The sequence below is a fragment of the Strix aluco genome, chromosome 5 (assembly GCF_031877795.1).
Source record: "Strix aluco isolate bStrAlu1 chromosome 5, bStrAlu1.hap1, whole genome shotgun sequence".
Lineage (NCBI taxonomy): Eukaryota > Metazoa > Chordata > Aves > Strigiformes > Strigidae > Strix > Strix aluco.
In genome coordinates, this window is record NC_133935.1 from 12,626,368 (window position 1) to 12,638,623 (window position 12,256).

Here is a 12,256-nt window from a genome sequence, read left to right on the forward strand (position 1 = left end):
TTAAATATGCTTTTGGAGCTTCCAGACTTTGAACATGACGTGATACAATGTGATCCCTGCATGATGGCAGTGACTGCACAGTGTTGTCTCACTTATTTCAGTGCTCATACGGCAGCATGGTAGAAAGCCACCTTATATTCTGTCTAAGGTGCATGGCTATCTCCAAGAGAACTCCAAGAGAAGACAACAGCATTTGTGGGAATGACTGGTGCAGTGCAGTCCATGAGAACCCAAAGCCGAGAAGTGTGACCAACTTCTGAAAGACCTTTACAAAGACCCAGTAACCACCATCCTGTCACCATCAAACCCCTGCCTTTCCCCCAGCACTTTATCCCTCTTTATCCATCTGCAGACAGTTCTCCCATGCAGGAACTCCCTTGCATAAAAAGGTAGCTTGACAGAGAAAGTATTGCCTAAAGACTATTGAGCAGAGACAACTGTACTTTAACACCTTGTGCAGTTCCCTGGAGGCAGGGGGCACAAGGATTGATCCTTGTGAAAATCCACAATACCTGACACCATTTATCTCAGTCAAGATAAGTTTATCTTCAAACGCCATTCATCTTGACTTTGCTTTTCAGAACACAAGTGATAGAAATGGAGGAAAATGGGGGGGCGATGATAAATTAGCTAATGTAATTGCTGACTATTGACTACTATAAAAAAAAGCAATGTTGAACAGAAGTTAATGAATTAGAAATGGAACAGAGTAAAAAGGTCTTGAATTCAGACTCATCCCCTGAATTCAAAGAATTCCAGCTGCTATGCATTGAGCTTGCAGTCCTTGGAGAGCTTTCTGGGATATCATGGGTATGAATGGTTTGTTCCAAAATACCATGGGGTGATTTTGTAAATAAGGCTTCTCCACCTCAAATTATGATGGCAAACACTTTGCCTTCTAATAGAAAAATGTACCCAACAGCCATCTACCTCCTTCTAGTCAAGATTATTTTTTTTAGCAAGACACAACAACAAAGGCAACAAGTCATCTTTGTGGAATTCATTGAAGAAAACCAGCACATTTGGAGGAGACAGGCTTATGCCTCTAACTTAGACCTTGGCCTCTGAAATCTGAGACTGTGTTTTTACTTTTCCCATGAAATGCCTTGAATTTGAACTTCTTGAGTGAGTTGGGAGGCGCCAGTTACTGATCATATTAGTCACAGCTGCTTGTTCCCAAGGAGTTACCATGTCAACATCTTGTACCCAGGCCTTTGAAATGTAGCAGTTTGCAGTCAGATCAAATGTCAAACATCACCGAAGGGTTTTTATGAAAAAAACTGAAATTACAATCAGACAAAAGGGAGGCAGGTGTCAATGCATTGCCTGCAACAGCAGTGAAATGACCAACAAATAAGAGAAAGCTGTGCTTATGAGATATCAGCTCATAACTTATCTCTGAAGTCTTGTTTATGGGGTATAGAGGCAGGAAGAAAGAGTTCCTAGTGCCCAGAGAAAGGTGGATAAGGCACTTAAGAGGTTCATGGCCTGTACTATAGCTATGCACGTAGCCCTTTACTACTAGTAAGTATCTCTTGGAAATGGTTCCTCCAAAAGCTGGGACCTGGACTGAGCTGGTACTCTTCCCAGGTGCCTAGGACACATGCAGGATCAGGGGAAGGGCTGGGAAGAAAGGAGGGAAGAAATAGAAGAGAATACAGGTTGGTACCCTAACCCAGCCCTTTGGAAGGACACCAGTCCTTTGGATGCCATAACGTAAAAGTCAACTCCTGAGTGTCCACTCGTGCAGTTCAGAAGTGTGTCCAAGGATGATCTAGCAGTGGAGGGTGTGGTAAGCCCAGAATGAATGACCTGTTGAACTTAGGGTGTTTCAGAAAGCTTTTGAATTTTTGTTTGCTAGTAGAAACAGAGTCTGTAGAAATCTTTGCTCTGAGGAGTGAAAATTTTTCTTTAAAGCACAGAAGCGTGGTTTTACTTTTCAGCCTGGAGAAGCAATCTACCCAAAAGATGAAAATGGAAAAATTATCTACCATGAGACAGACTTATGTGCCACTTGGGAGGTAAGCAAACACAACATCCATTCATATATGCTTTAAAAACACAGATCTTCATTCTGTTTTACTTGTGGCCTTCATAAACAAAGCTGAGGCATATTGACAGGGCAAATGGATCGAATTCTACTAGCTCCATGGATAAATTCTACTTGTCCCTAAGGATGTAGCATCTTGCCATCCCTTAATTATTTTTAGAACAAAATAAAACATTGTTGAAATATCTGACATCTACGTTCCTTCTTTCAGAGAGTGCACTCAACATTTGCTAGTTGAGGTATCTGTAGGTTTTTACTAATCTCTCCTCTTTATCAGATCTTTACAGCAGGAGAAAGTTGGAGCGCCAAGAAGTGACTGGATCCTCCTCAAAAAAAGGAGGCTTTTCGCCTTCAAGAAAAAACAGAATTTGCCCTAAAGCTCACCATAAAAAAAAAAAAAAAAAACCCAAACCACAAAAAAACCACAAACACAAAAAAGCAACAACAAAAAAAACCCAAAACAAAACCCTTGCCATCAGAACAAGTCCACTCACTTTTACATTTAATTATCAGATGAGAATGCATCTGATAAGAAAACTTGAAGGGAAGCAGTATTTGCCTGAAAGATTGCATCCTAATTTTGTTTGTGATGCTCTCTAGTCCTATAGCCAGATGTCTCCTTAAGCCTACAGCCATCTGACTTCAGGATGTGTCAGGTGAGGCAGAAAGTAAGATTAGCAATCTCCTCACGTTCCTGCCTTTTGAAGCCTTGGACCCTCTAATTCATGGCCAAAGCTGGTCAGTTCTCCTTCTGCATCAGGTCTGCTGCACAAGCATCACTAATTCAGCCCAGTTCACACCGAGAGAGAACATGGGCTGCTACACGCTCCACTTCAGCTTTCATCATCCAGATCTGGATAGTCATGTCCCAGTTTAGCTTTACTCAAGATGCAGCAGATAAACGTGGAGAATGGGTGAAATTCTGAGTGAAAGTTCAGAGTGGAAGACAGCCCAGGGCAGGCTTGGGCTTTCCCCTGGCAGCTGAGCCATCCAGGCTGGGTTTCAGGGGGAACACAGACTTCCACATTAGCTGTTTATGTTACCCTTGTCTTTGGCTGATGCAGTTCATTCCTCTCTTTCACAGGCTAGTTGCTCAAATGTTGAAAGCAACAGCTGTCCGAACACTGTTATGTTTTTATCATCAAGCTGGTGCTTAATTGTAAAGGATATATTGTAGCAGGTCACTCTCTTCAGCTAATAAGCCAAGAGAAAAATAGGTGGTGGTGAGTGCCTGCAAATAATAGCATCAATCTAAATAAAACTGGTTAAACTCAATCCAGATAATTTCACTCTCTCAGTATGGTGTTAGCAGGCAAAAATGGCTCCAGATGACTATATTTGCTGACTTGTCACAGTGATACAAAGCATATGAGGCCAACTAGAGGGTCATCAAATACATGGTGCCTCTTACCTCCCTGCTTTCAGCTCCTGTGAGACAGAAGGGAATAACAAAACCATCAGGAGGGGTATCCAGCTCCACTGTGGGGTCTGCTTTGCCTCAGACAGTCACTGAATCATTTGTGTGCGGAGTTTCTGGGAGCAAAGGGGAAGACCATAGGAAAGGCCTCTCTTTCCCCTTAACAACTCAGCAGATGAAGCTAATGAAGACCAGGGCATGTATTCATATCCAGTATTCATAAGGCTTTCTCAGCTATTAGGATTTGTCTGAAGTGCAGAATATCTACAATTACTGTCTCCCCCCTTTTTATCTGCTTTATACCGTACTGAAGTTTTGTGATGTACCATACTGTGCTGATATGCCTTGCCAGATATTTAGGGGATTTCACTGGATAGAGACTTGTACAATCAAAAGGAATTAATTGACTTATCTGGAAAGCAATCTGTTTTGTTCCCTCTCCCTTCTCCAGCTTTGAGGCGGTGCTAAAGCAGCATAAAGTAAGCAAAACTCTTTGAAAGCAGATGTCTGGCACTTAAGTATCTATATCTCAGATTAATCTTTCTGCTCTCCAGACAAATTTTACCCTCACAGGAGGTATAAAACATTAGGGTTTGGTCTGGAAAGCGGGTCTACACAGGAACGTAGTTTAGACTAGCGGGATGGCACCAGCTCTCATGCTAATACAGCTGTTAGTTCTGCTGCAGCAAAGGTTTTTCTGCAGTCTCAATAATGGACTGTCTTCCACCTATCTCTGAAACATATGCTCCAAGGAATCAAGCCAACACATGGGACTCCACTGGTCTTTGTTTTCTTTGCAGGCTATGGAAGCATGTAAAGATGCAGGCTTGGCAAAGTCTATTGGAGTATCCAATTTCAACCGCAGGCAGCTGGAGATGATTCTGAACAAGCCAGGACTTAAGTACAAACCCGTCAGTAACCAGGTATGACTGCAAGCTGAGGGCAGTGCCTGCCATGGTGTCCCTACCCTGTAGGGAACGCAGAGGCAACATGTGGCCTAAGCCACCGCGTGCAGGAAGGTGACGTACGCTTTGCCATAGATGCTGCCCTCCATACTGTCACACTTCCATATCTAGCTTGAAAATATTACTCATCCTATCTAGGCTAAAGATAAATATTTGAAGGTGCTAGAACGATCACTCTTCTTAGTTCCTGCTCCAGGACTATAAAACTGGTGCCTCTGTGCCAAAGCTCTGTAACAAGGTTGAATGCTGAGTCAATGCAGATCTTAAATCTCTGCCATGTACCTTACTTCAAGTCCAAAAAATTCTGAAGAGAAATCATTCAGACCTAACTAGTCCTCAATTAAGTCATTTCTACCTCAGCTGACACCAAACCAAAACAACCCTACATATTGGGGATCCTGAATCACTCTAAGCTTCCCAAGACTGAAAGCCATTAGAAGGAACTCCTAAATTGCCTGTACTTGCTCTTTTGTGCCTTTCCTATAAGATGTCAGTAAGAGTTAGAGAAAAATCTAAATTAAAGAGGAGACTCCATTAAGTGACCTCCTTGAGCTGAACAAGCCAATGATGATGACAGGCATGTCTGAGTTAAATTACAGTACTGAGGCTCAGAGAAGTTTGTAAGTGGCAATGACCCATCTGAATGCCCAATACCTTTGACTCTGGCATTTGGCAGATCACTGCATTTCCTAGAAATCACTGGGAAGCTCTTCTGACTCATCTGGCACAAACTAATATCCACATTAGCAGTATCAGAGAAGAGGCCAGAGACCAACTGGGACCAACTTCCCACCCTCAGCACATGGCCTGGAGAGCTGGGATTGACCTGGGGCAGAGCAGGGAGGCTGGCCATAGCCTTCATTTCTGTCTTCGGCCTGCAGGGAAAGGCAGCCTGCGAGAGGAGGAAATTCCAGCACCCTTCACTCTATTAACATGCCCAGTGGGTGCAAAATGCAATTGCCATTTCTGGCATGCCCCTAAGACTGCACTGAGCATTGCTGCTGCTTCCTGGGGTTGAGGAAAACCAGACAAAAGATTAAACCCAGCTTAGGGTAGCTAGCCAGCAAGCATAGATGTGCCAGCTAGCTTCAGACTACCTGCAAACAGTGGTTGTTCTGTCACCTTGTAGACATCCCTTTCCCAGAGACTGAGAACCCAGCCAGAAAATCCCTGCCTGTAAGGGAACAGTATTTGCAATGTGGGAGGGCAGAGCTTGTAACAAGGTCATTCCCATTATGGAGATGTCTCACCTTTTACATATCCCCCCCTCACCTTTCTATCTGGGACAGCTTATACCAACACTTCCCCTAAAAATAATATCACATTAGTCATCCTGAATGCAAGAGGCAGAGAAACAAAGGTCTGACCCACGTAAGATGGGTTACCTTCTCAGCCAACTTCTCTAGTGAGCTTCCCTCACCTTCATTCCTGCCACTTATTGCCATCTCTCCACTGGGGGCCAATAAACATTCCCTGCTACCAAATTATAATCACAGATGTTGGTCTGCTATCCACCAAAAAAAAAAATATCATCACCCAACAATTAGAACAGTAACCACAGATTGAATTTCCCTATTCCTTAACTTACATGTATCCTTTCCTGAAAACATCACCTGGTCTGTAGCCGTCACAAATATTGGGACACCATCTGCTTCTGTATCTGGTCCTGTTGATTAATCATTCTTTCTACATTATTTTTGTAGGTCGAATGCCATCCCTATTTCACCCAACCTAAACTCTTAGAATTTTGCAGACAACACGACATTGTTATTGTTGGGTACAGCCCACTGGGAACTTCAAGGGACGAAACCTGGTAAGTCCCTGTGTTACTTTCTAATAGAAGGACAATATCTAGGAAAAGAATAATAGTTCTCCACTGCTGGGTCTCTGTGCAAAATACATTTTTCAAAGTAGTTTTGAACTTCAGTGTCTAAATATTACTGTTGTGAATGTAAACTTGCAACACTCATGCTGCATGCTGTCATCCAAAAATGCCAGGTGTCCGTATAGGAGGTCACATTAGGTCTCCTCTAACAGAAAGTGAGTGTCTGTAACTGGGAATGTTGAAGCTTAGGTGAGGAAGTGGAAACTAAGTCAATGTTAGGACATGGCATAGCAAGTTGCCTTTGACAGCCTGCCAACATAAATGGCAAAGATTTTCCCCCATCTTTCACAGTAATTGTTTAAAAGGTGCAGTATTCTGTCCACAGACAAGTAGATGCCCCTATGTTTTGACATTAAAGATAAGGAGGAATTTTTTTGTTTCTTTTTTTGCCAATTTTCTTCCAGGGTAAATGTGTCCTCCCCTCCTTTACTGAAGGATCCTGTGCTGAATGCCATTGGCAAAAAGTACAACAAGACAGCTGCACAGGTTGCTTTGCGTTTCAGCATCCAGCGAGGGGTGGTGGTCATCCCAAAAAGCTTCAATCCACAACGCATCAGAGAGAATTTCCAGGTAAATTCGTACTCCAGTGGTGCATGGATGAATTCACTTACATGGGCTTAGCCCTTTATAGAAGGCAATTCTCCCATTTCTTTCTGTAGACATAAGGCTTGACCAGTGTCAACTTTGCCACATTTAATGCTTTTTGTCTCCATCACTTAACGGTACCATGATATGACAATAATAGAGCAAAGTAGAAAGGAAATTTTGGTCTCGCTTAACCCTGTGGAGTAGCTAAAGTTCCAGATGGTGGTGTATCCCAGAGCAGCAGTTGCTACAGTGAGCAGTACAAGCAAGATGAAGTAATTCAGTAGGGCAGTAGCCCAAGGTTGCTGGATGTAGGTTATTCAGGAACAACTGCCTCTTCAGGTATAGGGCAGCTTTGTTAAGGAAGGGTTTCTGCATACAGGTGTGCCAGAAAGGCTTATAACCACACCACCAGAAAGCATCTGGCTTGACCACAACACCCAAATAAGATGAAGAATTTGTTCCTGTGTCCCTTGCAGCACTCAGTAACCACACTGCTCCCTGCTTTCCCTGCCAATGTATTGCTTTCAAAGCTGGTGGCCCAGTACTTGCCAGACTACCTTTCTCTTCTCTCAAAAGAGTGTAAACAAATGTGACCATACTTATTCATGTCCTCAAGACTTTCCTATAAATGTAAGCAAGTATGAATTTGTGGGGGAGACAGTGGGGAGGAGGGGGGATTTTACTTCTGGAATCTGGAACATACGAATGTTGATTATGACAAGAAATGCTAACTTACGCCTAACATCTCCTTCCATTAGATCTTTGACTTCTCCCTCACTGAGAAAGAGATGAAAGAGATTGAAGCCCTGAACAAAAACGTTCGTTATGTGGAACTGTTAATGTAAGTCCAGGAGGAATCCTAGATCCTCACAAAACATTCCTGTCTTTTCAGAGGATTTAAAAAAAAAAATCACTTCCTTTTAATATCATTTTTTTTTAAAAACAACCTTATTTTAAGGTAAGGCTTAAATATGGGAGGTCTTTAATGCCTGAATATGCTTCTAGACCCATTGCAAATATAAGTGTGCAATACTTGTTTGCAGCTCAGATGTCAAAAGCCCACCTAGTAGAAAGTGACTGTATCTGGCTATTCCATCTCTGCTCCATCTCCTTAAATGCTTTCTGCTGTATGTTGTAATGGGGTTGTTTAGTCTGGGGAAGAGGAGGCTGAGGGGAGACCTCATCGCCCTCTACAGCTACCTGAAAGGAGGTTGCAGAAAGCTGGGGATGAGTCTCTTTAACCAAGTAATAAGGGGTAGAACAAGAGGGAATGGCCTCAAGTTGCGCCAGGGAAGGTTTAGACTAGATATTAGGAAGCATTTCTTTACAGAACAGATTGTTAGGTGTTGGAATGGGCTGCCCAGGGAGGTGGTGGAGTCCCCATCCCTGGAGGTGTTTAAGAGTAGGGTCAACATAGCACTGAAGGATATGGTGTAGTTGTGAACTGTCAGTGCTAGGTTAATGGTTGGACTAGATGATCTTCAAGGTCCTTTCCAACCTAGATGATTCTGTGATTCTGTGACAGTCTCAGCCACTGACAAGGTGTAGCATTGCTCCTGCCTAGCAGTGTGGATATCAGAGGTGAAACTCAAATAGTAGCACTTTCTTGTCTTTCCCCTCCTTCTCACCCTCACTTCCAGTGCTCAGCAAGCCATGTTGCTGCTCAAGTACAATGGCTTATGGATTGTAAACCTAGTGTTTCCAGAGGCAACTTGTCCTAAATTGCCATTTGGAAGCCTAAGAATTAAGAACACTGCTACATGAAACCACAGGGCTAATTTAGGGAGAGCTCTGCTCCTTCTTGCTTAATACTTTGGTCAGAACATCAAAATTTGCCTACCCAACTTTCTCATAAAAGATGACACCTCTTAGTGACCACAAGTGGTCAGAAACCTTGTTTTGGCCTTTCCTCCTACGCTGTCTTCATCAGTTTCCCTCTTCTGCTTCCATCTTGAGTTGTACCTTCTTATATGGAAAGCAGAAAACCATGCAGCTTGTTTGACTGCTAGACCACTTCATAATTATCTCTTCTGAGAACTAACAAGGCTTGGTCTCTTGCTGCTTGTGATCTAAAGCTTTCCACCCAATGTAGCTTTGCTTCACCTGAAGGCTGCACTACCCCAGAAGGCTCAGACTGACCCAGTATCTCCTCTTCCAGAGAATGAGGCCATTTGTTTTTCTTTCAGCTCAAGAGCATCTACAGCTTATGGCCAAACTTTAGCTTTCCCCATTTCAGGGCACTCAATGTGTAGCCAAATGCTAGAGGTTAATTTCCATGCATTTCTCTTGTTAGCTTGGATTATATGTGTCTTGCCAAACTGTAGTGTGCTCAAGCACTAAAAATAATGAGAAGCTGGATAGCAGCATTAATAGCACTCCAAAACTTTGACCATTGCTCAAAAGGTGGGAGGAATGTTGCAAAGGAACAAATAAACCACTTACTGTGCTGCATAAATATGCTAGGAAATATGAACTAAGTTAAAAGCATCATAATGAAGTTCATCTTTCACATTTAAGCTCAGCCAGGTGCTCTGAAGCTTCAGTTTCTTAAAACTTAAAATAGGCTTCCATCAGTCAGTAGCACTTAGTTTCAGAAGGCTTCTCACAAGTGGCCTAGCAGATTCTTATGTGTGTTTTGGTATTTGAAATTGGGTTTTCATAGCTAAGTTCAGCAATAATATCATTTAAACTTTTAGTGAGCGTATACACAAAACGTAACCTTGGTGCAAATGCAAGAGCCTTTTCCAGAAGCAAAGTTAAAGGATGCAAATGCCCACAGGAGAACTTTTAAGCCACCAATCCAAAACCTAATAAACTAAATGCTTTGCTTTATTATACTAAATTTGGTTACAGGAGGCCACTGAGAACAAGGAAAACATGATGCATAGGATGGACATTGCCAGGTCTGTTTTTCACAGGAGTGCCACGTTTGGGGAAAATGCTTAAATACAGTCTGACCTCAGCTGTGAAAAATGCCTTCTCAGAAAAGTGATGTTGCCATGTAAGGAGCAGCTAAACATGTATCTTCCTACTATGTGTTCTTACACTGAAGTGTCTGGAATTGACACTGCAAAGATAAGCTACCAGCATAGAGATTTCTTAATTCATCCAGCAATATGTATCTGAAAAAGTCAAACCATCATACAGAAAGACTTTGGTTAGTCAACTTTGTGCAAAACCTTCAACTGCTGTGATGCAAATGCCAGCAGGAATGGAAAAAGCCAGGTTTCCTCTGGCTCTTCCAGTTATCAGCTACCACGAGTACTGTGTGCAAGTCTGTTGTTTTAATGGTGTGAGTAAGCCCATAGGAACAGGATATTACAATTAGTGGAATGAGTTAGCAAGTTAAGCATCTGAGCAGAAAATGGACGTTTTGTAAAAATACAAGTACTTCAGGAAATGTCAGTCTGAAATGGTTTCTTCTCACCTTGGAGAAATCTCTAAGTATTGTGTTGGGCAAGTTTACATTAATCTTTCTGCTTGATTTACCTTGTGCTCTCAGTCTCTGCTATGGATATTCTTCCTTACCAGTTATTCCAACCTGCATTGACTCCTCTGAGTGAATCATTTTCACTCAAAAGACTCAGACCTTTGAACATGTGAGATCTGATTAGCAAACTTCATAGATGGAAAGTAGAGATTATGACACTGGCAACTCAGACATAGTCAAATTATACTGAAACCAAACAAGCCAAAGTGTTGTGGCTTGTTTTTTTTTTTGAACCAACTCAATCTGTTAATGTTTAAACACTTCAGCTTGGCTGAATATTGGAGTGAAATGTTTTGACACAACCAATTCAAAATGTTTGATGCCTTCCAGTTAGTTAACTTCAATATTGTGAAATATATCCTTCCCAAACTGGAACGATTCACAGCTGGGATAAATGCCAGTATTTGTTGTGCTCTGCTGTAAGGCAATATATCCAGCTGCCATGGTGCACCTGAGAATGCTCATCAGAAATTTTTGTCTTTGCTAATGGAAAGTGTTTGTCAAGCCAGGGCTTGTGGTTTAGCATCATCTTCTCAAACAAATAAACAAGAAAACCCACAACAAAACTCAACTACCTCTCTCTCAAACCTGCCAATGATGAGCAAACACAGTGTTATTTTTCCACCTGCAGTTGACCCTGGGAATTTTCTTCTTGCCTTTTGTAAGAATCCTGGATTGTGCATCTTCCCTGAGCATGCAGTTTTTTAAAATGAAGCCTGAGGCACCTCTACCTTTGGTAGTATGCAGTCATGAACATCCCTTTCTCCACTGAACTGGGTTGCCCCAAAGCTTCTTTGTAAATTCTCTGCCACTTGTGCTATTAACCTGGCAGAGCATCTATGTCTAGGCTGAGCTAGAGGACAGACAGACCCAGTCTAGATAGGGCAGCCACTTGGACAAAGCACCATACCAGACCCAGACCTGTTCATGCCAGCTCTAAATGCATAAGCCAAAGTAGTAGTCTGGTGTCTCCACCTCTTCTTCAGATATATCCCTTATTTTTGAGGGTCTTTCTAGACACCTGAACAAAGAAGTCTTCCCCTTCCACAACACACATATAGTGGAGCCATCCCCCTTCCCTACAACACTTCTACTAACCTGAGTTAAATCCACTGACTTAAATAGCGAGAATATCTGACATCCAAACTCTTGTTGGTTTTTGTTTCCCATCTGTCCTTAAGGTCTGTAGGCCTGAAAAATTGTCCTTCACTGTCCTCTCCTTAAATGTACAGGCTTGTTTCCAACTCTGCAGGGAAGATTATTCCGAGCAGACAGCTTCTGAATAAGCAGAAGACCCTTCCATGAAGGCCACCTGTATATTACAAGGAAGAGGTTTGCTAGGCACGGGACAACTGCATCAGTGATGTGATATCCTGCTTGACCCAAGAAGCTCACTTGTTCAATCTGACCTATCCACAGGTGGCGTGACCATCCAGAGTATCCCTTCAACGATGAATACTGAAAACAAGGTGTGTCCGGGCAGGTTCCTAACTTGGTGCTGTTAGGCTTTGCTGAAAGAGACCCAACGTTTGGTGCTTTGACTTCACGGGAGACTGTTCAAATCAGCATTAAAAACATTACATTTACTTCCTCTGGTCTTGTCAATCTCTTATTGCTACTGAAGAGCAAATCTATTTAACCTAATGAATCTCTGGTTTTGGCTTAGGAGGCTTTAACTCTGAGAAATGAAGCTTCACAACTGACAGATTTCTCTTGAAAACAGGCTCACTAGTTCAAGCCAAATCATTGTCACTCAATGGCACATTCTTCACTGAATTTGAAACAAGAAGTTCTGCTTGTTAGATGTGAAGCGGTATCTTGTTTCACAGCTCAAGTGAGAGAAAGTTAGGAGTGGGGAGCT

General features: G+C 42.4%; 1 protein-coding gene across 1 annotated transcript in view; it reads left to right on the top strand.

The window, feature by feature from the left end:
• The window catches only part of AKR1D1 (aldo-keto reductase family 1 member D1), a 35,721-nt gene extending 23,740 nt beyond the window's left edge, over positions 1-11,981 (top strand). Inside the window, exons 4-9 of the mRNA XM_074825336.1 lie at positions 1,944-2,021; positions 4,268-4,390; positions 6,136-6,245; positions 6,722-6,887; positions 7,664-7,746; positions 11,815-11,981. Coding sequence (XP_074681437.1) covers positions 1,944-2,021; positions 4,268-4,390; positions 6,136-6,245; positions 6,722-6,887; positions 7,664-7,746; positions 11,815-11,857 — 603 coding nt within the window. The 3' untranslated portion in view covers positions 11,858-11,981. The remainder of the gene's footprint in view (positions 1-1,943; positions 2,022-4,267; positions 4,391-6,135; positions 6,246-6,721; positions 6,888-7,663; positions 7,747-11,814) is intronic.
• Positions 11,982-12,256: the final 275 nt, after the last annotated feature.